The 14,513-nt window shown below is 46.4% G+C and overlaps 1 protein-coding gene across 1 annotated transcript in view; it reads right to left on the bottom strand.

Annotated features, from left to right (window-relative positions):
• Positions 1-2,237: 2,237 nt before the first annotated feature.
• The window catches only part of Cnr2 (cannabinoid receptor 2), a 33,275-nt gene continuing 20,999 nt past the window's right edge, over positions 2,238-14,513 (bottom strand). Inside the window, exons 2-3 of the mRNA XM_004850577.3 lie at positions 11,433-11,553; positions 2,238-3,561 (exon numbers count right to left, since the gene is read on the bottom strand). Of these exons, the coding sequence (XP_004850634.1) occupies positions 2,436-3,530 (1,095 nt within the window). The 5' untranslated portion in view covers positions 3,531-3,561; positions 11,433-11,553 and the 3' untranslated portion in view covers positions 2,238-2,435. The remainder of the gene's footprint in view (positions 3,562-11,432; positions 11,554-14,513) is intronic.

Below are 14,513 nucleotides of genomic sequence, written 5' to 3'. Positions count from 1 at the left end.
GTGGAAATTTGTTACAGGAAAATACAAAATCATAAACAAATATGTTGAAAGAGTTGCAGCCATCAGGCAGGAGGATCACAGGTTTGAGCATGGCTTGGGCAATTTAGCGACTTAGCCAGAGCCTGTCTTAAAATGAAAACATACAAAGGACTGGGGATTTTTTTTTTTTTTTGCGACAGGATCTCGCTATGCAGTTCAGGCTGGTCTTGAACTCACTGTGAAGGCCAGGCTGGCCTCGAGCTGTGACAATCCTCCTGCTTCAGCCTCTTGAGTGCTGGAATTACAAGCATGTGCCACCATGCCCAGTAGGGCTGGGATGTAACTCCTGTGAAGGCCCTGTGTTCAATTCCCAGTACAGGGGGAAAAAAGCTGTCTGCCCCTGTACTAAGTCTACAGACTTTTTTTGTCATTATTCCTTAGACAATACAGTATAACAACTATTTGCTTAGCATTTATATTGTATTAGGTATTATAAGTCATCTAAAGGTAACTTAAAGTATGTGGCAGGCCTGGGGTGGTGGTGCATGCCTGTGATCTCAGCCATTGGAAGGCTGAGGCAGGAGGATCTCTGTGAGTTTGAGGCCAGCCTGGAATATACAGCAAGGCCAAGTCTCAAAGAAAAAAAAAGTACATGTATAAAAAACAAACAAACAAAAAAACAAAGTGTATGGAAAGATATGTGTAGGTTATATGGAAATACCATACCATTTTATATGACGGACTGAAGATCTATGGTTTTTATATATATATTTTTTGGTACTGGGGATGGAACTCGGATTCTTGTGCTTGCAAGGAAGGCGGCAGAACCACTGAGCTAAATCCCTGGCCCCTATCTATGGCTTTTGACATCTGTAGAGAGGGGAGAGGTCCTGGAACTAATTTCCCTTTGGATACTAAAAAGTGCATGACTGTAATCCCAGCACCTTGAGGCTGAGGCAGGAGGACTGAGTTCAAGGCCAACCTGGCCTACATAATGAGACCCAGTCTCAAAAAACAAACACACACAAACACACACACAAACACCTCAATAAAAGCCACAGCAGGTATGACCAGAGTACACAGCAGGTATGACCAGTGTACGCAGCAGGTCCATCCCACCTGAAGTTACTTCAGTTAATTCCTATTACATGAACTTGCTGATGCCCTTCATTGTACCACCTGTAATTATCTTTATTTGCTTATTGGCTTTCTTCTGATCAGAATGTAGAATCCATGCTCTCCCCAAGCCCCAGATCAGGGCAGAGTCTCCTTTCTGGCTGGGTATCCAGGACCCAGCACAGAGCCTGCACATACTTACGAGGTGGATGGAAGAGTGAATGGACATGGGATGCCTTCTCATGTGCATATTGAAGGAAGAAAGCTTTAATCAGTGTCTTTCCTTTTATTGTGATGGTGTCAGAATGCCTCTGCAATCCTTCCCACCACCAAGTTTCCCTCACCCCTATCTTAAACCCTTCTGCAGGGAAGCCAGCCCCTCTGATATGTAAAATCCAGGTGCCCCGAGATCTTCAGACAAGTGAGGCTGTGTTCCTGCTGGGTGAATGGACTGTGGCAGCCTGGCCCTGCACCTGCCAGGAGGTAGGCAATGTCCCTTCCTCCAGCTTGCTCCGGCTTGTCCTGCATCATAGGGATATGGAGCATGTAAAGAGGGTGAATGGTGGTGGGAGGGAACACTCTGGGGTGTAGAGGACCTTTGTAAGTAGCTTCCTTTTCCCGGGAGCACCACCAAGCAGGACATCATAGTGTCACTACAATATTCAGAAGAGTCTGTATCTCTGTGACCCCAGCCTCCTCCGGGTTCCCCAGGGACCTCAGAGGTCGCAGTGCTGGGAACAGGGATTATCAGGGGGTTGGGAGGGCCCTTACCCAAACAGCAGGATGCCCTGAATGCAGGGCTCACCATTTATCTCTAAAGACGGAAGTCACACCCTTCATCCGCATCACACCCCAGTTCTTGGTCCTTAGGGGGACAGATGCCTGAAGGCGGGGCCTTTCATAGCTTCAGAACTAAGGAGGTCCTGACAATGAAAAAAGAGTGGGCAATGCCCGGACAGCCCACCTGACACTTCGAGTTCCCAGGAGCACTCTTGGGCTTGGAGCACCTGCAAGTCCTCCACGCCAGCCCTGAGGGCTCCCTGTGTGCTCCATGGCCTGTGAAGGATGCCAGCCCTAAGCCAGCGGTGGGAAGGTTTCTTGAACTGATGTGAACTGAGCCTTTCTTGGGCCCTGTGCTCCTGACGACCGTGTGCAGGCAGCATGGCTAGACTGTCCTCCCAGAGCCACGGCCACACTCCTCAGCACAAAGTGTCAGTGCCCCCACTGGGGCTGGTTTAAGAAAGGTGGCAGGGCCGGCCCCTTTCTCTGTCCCCTTCTCCCTCTGCGGAGAGGGATGTGCTGTCTGACCTGGATTCTTAAAGATAGGGAAAGAGGCCTCATCAGGAATCTAAGTAGAACAGATCTCTGGAAGCCAGGCCTGTGGTGATTTTCATGTCGGCCTCTGTCTCTGTGATGGAGGACTTCATGGAAGACCTGGGTGCTTCTTCTTTTCCCTCCATCCCGAGTCCCCTCAGGCACTTCTTCCAGCCTGCCAGGCGGTGCCGGGCAGAGGAGCGGATTTCCCTGCTTCGCAGGGCATAAATGACAGGGTTCACCATGGAGTTGATGAGGCACAGGATGGAGAAGAAAGCGAAGACTTTCTTGACCTTGTCACTCAGCTTGGCAGCCAGGCTGTAGACCATGAGGGCCAAGGCAGGGAACCAGCACACGAACAACACAGCCAGCAATAGCCCCAGCGTCTTGGCCAACCTCACGTCCAGCCTCATCCGGGTCATTCCTGGCACCTGCTTGTCCTGGTGCTCAGCCAGGCTGGCTACATGCTGATGGGCCTTCCAGAGGACGTGGCTGTAGGTGTAGATGATGCCAGAGAAGAGGACAGCAATGAACAGGAGCCAGCCCAGCAGGTAGTCATTGGAGATCAATGGGAAAAGTTCAGAGCAGAGACTGGGACAGCAGCTCCATCCCATGAGCGGCGGGTAGGAGACGAGCGCCGAGAGGACCCACAGGACGCCCAGGGCCGCCAGTGCCCTCCCACGGGTGAGCAGATCTCTGTAGGTTTGTGGGTGGCGCAGACAGAGGTAGCGGTCCACGGCAGTCAGCAGCAGGCTGCCCACAGAGGCTGTGAAGGTCATGGTCACGCTGCAGATCTGCAGCAGGAAGACAACCTGGGAGTCCACACCACTGAAGACGTGGAAATTGACAAAGCTACAGACAAAGATCGCACTGGCGAGGAGGTCGGCTCCAGCCAAGCTGCCGATGAACAGGTATGAGGGCTTCTGGCGGAGCCGGTGGGAGGATAGGATCAGATAGAGCGCGGCCGCGTTCGCCAGGGTGCTGAGCAGGCCCAGCAGCGTGCACAGCACTGCGACAGCTACCCTCTGGGGCCCGCTCAGGACCATGTAGTGCTTCATGGGGTGGAAGTCCAAGTTGGCCATGGAGCTGTTGGCCGCCTCCGTCTCTGGGCATCCCTCCATGGGCCCTGTCTCTCCACGGGCTTCCCCAGCTCTGCGGCAGCACAAGGGAAAAGGGAGAGAGTTTTCCAGTTAGGCAGAAATGACCTCACGTGACCCCTGACACTCATCAACTTTTGCCTGAGAGGATGGATCGTAGGTGGAAAACCAATTTGTATTTTGTTTTGTTTTTGTTTTTTGTTTTTTTTTTAGGTACCGGGGATCGAACTCTGGTCCTTGCACTTGGCGCAGCAGGCAGCGAAACCACTGAGCTAAATCCCCAGGCCCCCAATTTGTATTTTGTTGCCCTGTAATTTGCCCTTTCTCCTTTCAAGTAGGGAGCCAGGTCTGCAGAAATACAACAAGCAGAAGTGGTCTGGCAGCTTTTTGGCCTCTTGTTTGCCAAAAACTAATCTTAAAACTTCCTTTTAAAAACAAGGGAAATCCCCAAGAGGAAAGTAAAACCAAGAAGTGGAATCTGGAGATCATGGGGGGTTTTCCTTGCCTTTTGTTTTGTTTTGTCTTTATTTTTGCCAGTTCTGGTAAGGTGCTGAACATTTTTGTTGTTTTTTTTTTTTTTAGAAACGGGGATCAAACTCAGGACCTTGTGCTTGCAAGGCAGATGCAGTGTGACTGAGCTAAATCCCTGGCTCCCATTGTGTTTTGTTTTTATTTATTTATTTATTTATTTGCAGTACTGGGAGTTTAACCTAGAACCTTGTGATTGACCTACGTTCCCAGTCCTTTTTCCATTTCTTAAAATTTGGGACAAGATCCCGCTACACTGCCCAAGCTGGGTTTGAACTTGAGATCCTCCTGCCTCAGCCTTCCTCAATGCTGGGATTAAAGGCATGTGCCACCATGCCCAGCAGGCACTGAATTTTTAACAACTATTTGGAGGTGGGAGATGGTTCTTTGATTTCACCCCAAATGATAGGAAGATAAATTATAGAAGATAAAATATTTTATACTATATAAAATATACAAGTCCAGTTAAATTTGAATGTCAGACAGTTACTCTTTTTTTAGTATGTATATCACCTTCAAGAGAATACAGAGATTACAGGCAGCATGACCATGCCCAGCTAGATTTTCTTTTCTTTTTTTTTTTTTTGGAGATGGGGTCTTGCTATATTGCCCAAGTTGGCTCTGAACTCCGAAGCCCAAGTGATCCTCCTGATTTAGCCTTCAGAAGACTTGGACTACATGTGTGTACCCCAACACTTGGCTGCAGGTAGATTTGAAAAAGGATCAAATCCCAGTACTTGAGAGGCTGAGGCAAGAGGATCGCCATGAGTCTGAAGCCAGCCTGGACTATGTAGCAAAACCTTGGCTCAAAGAAAGAAAAAAACAAGAATTTGATAGATTAAGCAAACAACACATTCATTAATAAGAATGTATAAGATTGAAATATGCAATTGTGATCATTAAGCTTAATTGTCAACTTGATTGGGAACTACCTAGAGGATTAGTAAATCACAGCCTGGGTGTTTCTGGGTGGATCAGCTTCACTCTGCCATGCCCCTTCCACGTGAGGTTTCTGCCTTGGAACCAGCTGACCATGGACTGAAACCTCAGAAACCATAAGCCCATAAACCATTTCTTTCCTTAAATTGTCAGTGTTGGGTATTTGGTCCCAGCCATAATAAAGCTGACTAATACAGCAATTAACAAGCTTGATCTAATAGTCACATATTGAACTTAGCACCAAATAATTGGAGAATATGCACTGTTTTAAAGCAGATGTGGACACTTACCAAAAGAAACTAAGTCCTAAGTGAAATATAAATTTCAAAAATATTTAAAATGACCTATAGTATAAAAACTATGTCCTGACCATAGGCAGTGTACTTAGCAATTAAGAACTTTAAAAATATGACTAACAAACTTCACAGGTATAGAAACTTAAAAACACACTTCTGGGTCAAAAAATCATAAGGGATGTTATAAAATATATAGAATTGAATGGTGTGAAACCGCAACACATTAAAACTTATGAGATGAGTTTGAATAATAAGGGAAGGAAAGTTCATAGACCTTAATGCTCATATTAGAAAGGAAAAAGTCCAGTGATCTAAATAGCCAACTCATGGAACTAGAAAAATAACAGTGGAAAACAGAAGTTAGAAATAGAAGCAGAAGCCGCCCATGGTGACGCATGCCTATAATCTCAGTACTCGTGAGGCTGAGGCAGGAGGATCGCTATGAGTTTGAGGCCAGCCTGGACTACATAGTGAGACCCTGTCTCAAAAAAACAGAAAACAAAATGAACAAAAAGAAATAATAAGAGCAAATGTTAATGACCTGGGAAAATAATAGAAAGAATTGACAAAGACCAAAGCTAGTTGTTTTTTTTTTCTAAGATAATAAAACAGACAACTTATGCAAGATTACTTAAGAAAAAAGGAGAAAAAAACTACAAATAAGAAAAACATTGGGTATGAAAGAGCAAAAGTCCATACTCCTTTGGAAAGGTTCTCGACCTCAGCAGGAGACACAGAAATGCAAATTTTGCTTCCACAGAAGGCCTGACAGTATCTGTGTGGGACCCAGGTGAAGTTGCCAGCACTCAGCCGTGCGGGTGTGATTGGCTCAGTCACGCTAGACAGAAGCTTTGCCACATCTACTGAACTTGAAGGTGTTCCCGCCACCCTTGGGCATTTTAGTTTCACTCCTGGGAAGGTGTTCCTGGCAATGTCGTGCCAAGGGCCTGGGAGACAGGAGCCCTGCCCCATTCAACTAGACACCTGGAGACATGGACAGGAGTGTGCATGACAGCATTTTTGAAATTAAAACAAAATGAAATAATGTAAATGTCCATCAGCTGAGAAAGGGATAAATACATTGTATGGCCGTATAAGAGACTGCTGTGAAGCAGTGCAAATGACCTGGCATGACACATGATAGCAGGATAAATTTTTTTTTCAGTACTGGGGATTGAATCCAGAGCCTTTGCACTGAGCTACATTCCCAGCTCTTACTTTTTAGTTTGAGACAAGGTCTTGCTAAGTTGCCCAGGCTGGGCTTGAACTTGTGATCTTCCTGTGTCAGCCTCCAAGAGTGCTGGGAATACAGGCGTGTGCCACCATGCCTGCTTAGAATAATTCTTCCCTCCCCCAGAATTGAGGGTCAAATCCAGAGAGGAAGGGTTGAGGGACCAGAGATTGACCCCAAGGCCACACTTCTATGACCTGCACATGCTAGGCAAGCAGCCTGCCACTGAGCTACACCCCAGCCCAGTGGAAATCTTGGAAACCCCATAATGAGCCCAAAGCCAGATCCCTTAGGAGCATCTAGAGAATTTATGAGGTAGACAAGGGAGCAGAGACCTTGCAGGCAGTGTAGGGTGTCTTAAAGTAGGAGGAATAGCAGGAATTTCCCCCCATGAAACCAGAAAGCAGAGCCCTGGCTGAAACAAAGGAAGAATGTGCTCTCCATTGAGATAGCTTTGTTATATTTTTATTTTTTTGGTACTGGGAACCAGGGGAGCTCTACTATTGAGCAACATCCCAGCCCATTTTATATCTTGCCTGACACTAAGCTGTCCAGTCTGGGCTCAAACTTGTGATCCTCCTGACTCAGCCTCCCAAGTGCTTGGGGGAATTACATGTATGTACCACGATGCCTGGCTCCTTTTTCTCTTTAAATGTAGCTACAAGTAAAATTTCAGTCACACACTGGATTCCTGTTGTATTGTTGCCCATCTGCAGCCTGCTGCTCTGCCTGCAGATGGTAGGGCAGAGGGATTCCTCAGCCCCAGGCAGGCAGCCCTGCCCTGTTAACTGGATACCTCTAGCTACCCCATCATTTTGCTTTGTCACCTCTAGAATTTTGCCACAAGGGTCTTTTCTTGGCTATCTTTCCTTCCTGATCTTCCTTTTGGGCTCATCTTACCCACAGCCAAGTGTGAGACTCCCAGCCTGACTGTACAGACACCAACGAGTTCCACATTGTCTTTCTCCCACGCTAATTTTTGTATGGAACTTAAATTTTGCAAAATATCTCTCCCAGCCATAATCTAATTTCATCCACATCCCTCTATAAGAAAGCAGTTATTGGAGCTAGGCGTGGAGGTGCATGTCTGTAATCCAGCGCTGAAGGCTCTGAGGTGGGAGTATGGGAAGTCCCCGTCAGCCTGGGAGCCTATATTTGTGGGTTCCTGGCCAGCCTGATTACAGAGTGAGACCCTGTCCAAAAATAAAAAAGGAATTATAGTTGAGCTGGGGATGTGGCTCAGTGGTAGAGTGATTACATAGCATGTCAGAGGCCCTTGGTGCAGTTCCCAGCACACTGGAGCAGAGGATTATGGTTGCAGCAGTGTTAAAACATTTGGCTGAGGACACCCAGGGATGGAGCTTCTATTCTTTCTGGATCTTCCATGCTTTGGCACCAGTGCCTGCTCAAAAGCTAACTAATGAAACCCACTCGGATGGAAAGGGGCTATCTCAGATGGAATATACCTTAAGTGTCTTACTCACTTTCTCATTGCTGGGACACAATACCCAACACCCATAACTTTAAGGAGGTGAGCTTATTTTGGCTTACATTTTAGAAGTTTCAGAGCTGATATGGTCAGTGCCATGGTGGAAGGGCCTGGGTGGAGCAAAGCTGTTTACCTCATGACAACCAGGAACCAGAGAGAGCAAAGGGAGGAAGCTGAGAGGAAGATAACCTTTCCAGGTCATGCCCCAAGTGAACCATCTCTTCCAACAGACCTCACATTCTAACAGCAAGTCAGCTATAGCACCCCCATAATTCAATCACCATCCAAAAGCCCTGCCTATGAACACATGAGGCTCTTGGGGATCATCTAGATATAAACCATAACATTCTGCCCCTGGCCCCCAAAAGACTTATGCATATCTTTTTTTTTAACAGTAATAAATCTTTATTGAGATTTTTTTAACAAAATAATTTTAAAAAACAAAAAACCTCACATATAAACAAGAAAGTAAATAAAGTTAGATGACATTATTATGTACATTCAAGAATTGGAACACGTTCTGGGTTATATGCATATCTTTTTATGCAAAATGCATCTAGTCCACCTTGGGGGCACACTGGCTGGCCTCCCAGCCCCTCTTCTGAAATCTGGGTTGAAGCTTTTCTGACCCCACAGCTCTTGCATTCTGCATGCCTGGAAAATCAGTACCACATGGACAACTCTAAGATCTGCTGTCAGCTTGAGCAGTGGTTGAGCCTCCTTGAATCATGGCTGCTGCAGCCTCTGAGTACTTGGATGGCTGAGCACAGTGAAAAGAATCTCAACAAATACTAGCTCACCTGGGGCTCTCTTCAAGTCTGAAGACAAAAGGTGAGGTCTTGCTATTTACTGGGATGCCCTGGGGGAATCCTTCCTATTGTCCAGACTCAAGGTACTTGGCTTCTTTATGATGCTAATCTTTTCAGCAAGCAAGCTCTCCTTTGCTTCAACTTACAGGTCTCAACTTTACAGGAGCTTTCTTTCTGTTGAAACTCAAAACTTTTGAAAGCACTCAGCTATGCCATTTGCCTTGATTCTCAGTGTAGAGCTGGCTAAAAGCCCCCAACCATACCCATGCCAAAGCCTGAATGTTAGGCTGCCTTAAAATTTCCTCTGTCAGATTAGTCTGCCATCCTTAACCTCAATATCCCACAGCCTTAGGACATGAGCAAAATGTAGACAAATTTTCTGCCTAAGCATAACACACATGATCTCTAGCCCAACTACCAATGGAATCCTTGTTCCCAGCTGAAACCTCCTGAGCCTGGTCTTTACTGTCTGCTTTTTTATCAGCTTTCTGAGCTCTGTTCAGACTATCCCATTATTAAGCATTCTAGGGCTGCTCCTCCAATCAGCATCTCTATCTCCTTCTAATCTCTTCCTGCAAACCAATTCCAGAGGTTTCTCAACCACATGGTCAGGTACAGTCCTGACAATGACCCCACTTCTCTGGTACCCAGATCTGTTTTAGTAACTTTCCTATTTCTAGATCATAATACTGAGTACCTACAACTTAAAGGAGGAAAGGTTTCTTTTTGGCTCACATTTTAGAAGTTTCAGTCCTTGATGGTGGAAGACCCTGGGTGCAGGAAAGCTCCTCACTTCATGAGAGCCAGGAAGCAGAATGAAGGAAAGAACCAGGAAGGGAAATACAGACTCTTCCAAGTCACGCCTGTGACCCGCCTCATCTGACCAGACCCCACCTCCCAACAATAAATTAGCTACAGGGCCCCTATAATTCAATCACCTTCTAAAAGTCTCACCTATAATGCATGAAGCTCTTGGGGGACATCAAGTTTTAAACCATAAGACCAAATCAGGGTGCAAGGGAGACAGGAGCAGATTGTCTGGGTTCAAATCCCAGCAATGACCTCCTTTGATACTGAATGCTTTATCTTTTCCTTTCTCATCTGTTAAGGGGGTTTCTGGTGAGGATTTAAAGAAATTAATATAATAGGTGAGTATATTTGGGGTTTTTTTTGTTTTTTTGTTTTGGGTACCAGGGATCGAACTCAGGTCCTTGTGCTTTTGAAGCAGGCGCTGAAACCACTGAGCTAAATCCCCAGCCAAATCCCTGGGCCCTGTTTGTTGTTATTATTAGGAGCATCTTCAAATGGGGAGATTCTACCTACTCCAGGAAGTTGTGAAAAATACCATGCCTGGGGCTGGAGGTGTAGCCAGTAGTATATTTGCTTAGCATGTGCAAGGCCCTGGGGTTAATTGCCAGTGGCACACACACACAAACACACACACACAGTCTGATGTGGTAGTGCACGTCTGAAGTCCCAGCACTTGGGAGACTGAGGCAGGAGGATCACCATGAGTTTGAGGCCAGCCTAAACTACATACGGAGACCCTGTCTCAAAAAAAAAAAAGGGAAAATAAATAAACAAATAGAAGGGCCAGGGGGGATTTAGCTCAGTGGTTCCAGCACCTGCCTTGCAAGCTCAAGGTCCCGAGTTTGATCTCCCCCCCAACAACAAAAAAAGTGCCTGGCACATCATAAAAGCTCAATAAAAGTAAATCATAGTTCAGTGTTCTTAGATTTTTTTATGGGTGTTCTACCATTGAGCTACATTCTTAGCCTTTTAAAAAATCTTATTCTCTTTAATTAATTAATTAGTTTACTTTGTGGTACTGGGGATGAACCCAGAGTCTTTGCACTGAACTACATCCCCAATCCTTTTTATTTTTTATTTTGGGACAAAGTCTCACTAAGTCATTAAGTCTCCCAGTCTGGGCTCACACTGCTGCCTCAGCCTCCCAGTGGGCTGGAATTACAGGCATTCACCACCATGCCTGGCTCTTTAAAAACAAGTTCTCACTAAGTTGCTCAAGCAGGCCTCAAATTCTCTATCCTCCTGCCTCAGCCTCCTGGGTAGCATGCACCACTGTACTGGCAGTGCTCTTGAGATTTCTGAAAGGGCAGCTCTCCCTTTTATTATTGACAGGACCCCTTTTCATAAAACAGGCAATTTGTGTCCACCCTTCGAGGCAGTCCAGGCTCCTCTGTGGACCCGCCAGCCTCCAGGAGGCAGAATGAAGACCTCCTGTCTCATCCAACTCTATCACTTCACCCTTGAGCAAACTGCAAGGGCAGGAATGTGATTTGTCTAAGGTCACTCAACAAATTAGTGGCAGAGCTGGACCTCTATTCACATCCCCCAGTCACCAGGTGTAACTCTTGCACTGGGAAGTGGGAAAGGGGAGTCTCTCGGAGGCAGTTGCCCTCTACTGAGTGTAATCAAGGTCACACCTTTGCTGAGACAGAAAATAGTGCCTGCTGCTCTTGACTCTGGTCACAGGGAAGTGAAAGTGCACAGACAATGCTGGTCTTTTTCAGCGCCCCATCCCCAGCTGCCACCTGGAAGCTTCCAGTGCAGGGGGCTGAGACAAGATGCCTCCTTGGCCTGTTGCTGCCCCTCCCATCAAGAATGGCTTACCCTATGCACAGTGCAGCCTAGAAGAGCGTCCCTGGGATGGTGGTAGCTGGCATCTGTGGCTCGCTGAGGCACTGGTTGTCGCCAAGATGTGGTCACTGTCCAGAGTGGGGAGATGTGAGGCCTGCAGGAAATGTAGGCATGGGGGCAGAAGGCCTGGTGAGATAACATCCGACAACAACAGGATGCACCAAGTGACAGGAAAAGCAGCTCCCCATCCTCCGCCTCTGGGTCGGAACATCTGGCTTCTAGAAGGGGCTGCTTCCAGGGTGAGGACGATTGGAACATGTTCACCACACTGGATGGTTGTTCCCATCCCACTTCTGTCATGCTCGTCAGGTGACTTCTGGTGGATCCCCTCAACTTTCTGAGCCACTTTTCTTATGTGTGAAGTGACAGGAACAATACCTATGCCTTTCTTACTAAGGCCCTGGGGCGATGACTTCTGTCATTGTTTTGTGACGGGTCTGTGGTGAGCGCTGTAGGGGTATGGATCCTTTCAAAGTATGTATAAGATGTGTATGTGAAAAAAAAAGACGTGTATGTGAGCTGGGCACAGGGGTGCACACCTGCCATCCAGCTATTTGGGTGGCTGAGGCAAGAGGATCACAAGTCCCAGCACAGCCTGGGAAGCTTAGCAACTTAGCCAGACTGTGCTTTAAAATACAAATAAAAAGGGCTGGGGATGTAGCTTAGCATGAAGGCTCCAGGTTCAACCCTCAGTATTGCAAAATAAATAAATAAAAATAAAAGCACTGGGCATGGTGGTGCACACCTGTAATCCCAGCACTTGGGAGGCTGAGGCAGGAGGATCATTGTGAGTTCAAGGCCAACTTGGGCTACATAGTGAGTTCAAGTCCAGCCTGGACTACATAGCAAGACCCTGTCTCAAAAAAAATTAATAAAAAAATTAATTAATTCATTAAAAATACAAACATACTAGGATGTGGCTCAGTGGCAGAGCGCTTGCTTGCTGTGTGCCCTAGCTTCAATCCTCAGCACTACAAAGAAAACAAAAGACTTGTATTGGTGCACTGTTTCAGGGGAAAGGATTCACCCTTCTTATTGGTGTCAGTGGCTGTGAATATGAGGAGCTGCTGATGCATACAAAAATATTTTGTGATCTGATACCGTACAAAGGTAAGATTAAGAGAACCAGCAAGCTGAGCGCTTTCCCTCGTCACGGCAATGCGAAAGCCCAGGCCACCTGGCGCTGTGTTTGGGACGCTGCCGGTGCTGGACCCTGGCTCGCCCTGGGCATCTGGGAAAGGAACCTCAAGGCCTGGGAAACTCTCAGGGAGGTGAGCCAAAGTGAAAGTGTGAAGTGAAAGAAGAAGGTCCGGGCCACAGCTGCTGAGGAGCCTCGGGTGACAAGGAAGGCGACCCTTCGCCCGTGACGACCAGATGCTGCCAGCTTCATTGTTCTACTTTATTTTGGTGCTGGGGACAGCATCCAGGGCTCTCATGTACAAAGCCAGTGCTGTCCCACTGAGCTGCACCCAGCTGACTCGTTTTTGCCCCTGACTGGGAGAGGAAGTCTTGGGTTCTCGTCCCTATTCTGCCACTGAGTGACTTTGGCCAGGTCCTGTCTCCCTCCTGGGGCTTCCTTTTCTCATCTTCAAAGCAGGTGGGTTGATGAGCGATTCCTAAAGTCTCCTTCAGGAGACTCAGGATGTTGGATCCCAATGTCATGGGTTTTGAAACCAGACCTTCCTGAATTCAAATTCAGCTCAGCAGTGTGTGGCCTGGGGGCCTTGGGCAGGTTACTACACTTCTCTGAGCCTCTGTTTTACTCATCTATACACTGGGAGAAATTCTACCCATATTCTGTGGTTGTGAAGATTAAAGCTGGAAGCTTACTAAACTCCGTGAAGCTGTACCTTACTTACAGTAGGTGCCTAATGAAGGGCAAGAGATGTTCAATAGAATTAGTTTAGGGCATTCTTTCTTGGGGGGGGGCAAGGTTTCACTATGTACCCCAGACTGGCCTTGAACTTGAGGCAATCCTCCTGCATAAGCCTCCTGAGTGCTGGAATCATAGGTGTATGTCACCACACCTGTCTCCATAGCATTTTTCTAGGATTCTGTGATAGAGGCAGGCCTGATCCAGGTAGGAAGATCCCCACTTCCTCTCAGCTGATGCTTTTTCATCATTGAGGCCAAATCAGCACATTTAAAATAACCTATTTTGGCCAGGGATTTAGCTCAGTGGTTCCGCCTCCTGCCCAGAAAGCACAAAGACCCCAGTTCAATCACCAATACCAAAAAAAAAAAAATGGATAAAATAACCTATTTGACTTCAAGAATGATCCATCAGAGGGAAATTTGGACTTTGACATGTAGAACATTGAGTCTAGCCCCACTGTGTACTAAACTACAATAAAAATGGACCAAATATCTAAATGTTAACACAGAAACACTTAATTTGATGGAAGATAAAATAGGTGAAACTCTTGAAGACCTAAATCATAGGCAAGGACTTTCTGAACAGAACTAGTGGCACAAGAAATAATACCAAGAATCAATAAATGAGATCATATCAAATTAAAAACTTCTTCACAGGGCCGGGGATTTAGCTCAGTGGTTCTGCCACCTGCCTTGCAAGCGCAAGGTCCCGAGTTTGATCCCCGGTACCAAAAAAACCCCAACTTCTTCACAGCAAAGGAAACAACCAACAGAGTGAAGAGACAACCTACAGAATGGAAAATATTTTTGCCACCTATTCCTCAGACAGAGGACTAATGCTTAGCATATATAAAGAACTCAAAAAATTAGACTCCCACGAATAAAAGATCCAATCAAAAAATGGACAAGTGAAATTAATAGACACTTCACACAAGAAGTACAAATTGCAAACTATACATGAAAAAATGTTCAACATCACTGGCCATTAGAGAAATGTAAATTAAAACAACACTGAGGTATTGTCTTACTCCAGAAAGAATGACCATCATCAAGAAATTAAATAATGGTGGCCGGGGATTTAGCTCAGTGGTTCTGACGCCTCCCTTGCAAGCGCAAGGTCCTGAGTTCAATCCCCGGTATGAAAAAGAAATTAAATAATGAGCTGGGCACCACACCTAC

The sequence above is a fragment of the Heterocephalus glaber genome, unplaced genomic scaffold (assembly GCF_053883595.1).
Source record: "Heterocephalus glaber isolate CG9 unplaced genomic scaffold, H.glaber_assembly_v1.0 deba00001452, whole genome shotgun sequence".
Classification (NCBI taxonomy): Eukaryota; Metazoa; Chordata; class Mammalia; order Rodentia; family Bathyergidae; genus Heterocephalus; species Heterocephalus glaber.
This window is presented reverse-complemented; position numbering and strand designations above follow the sequence as displayed.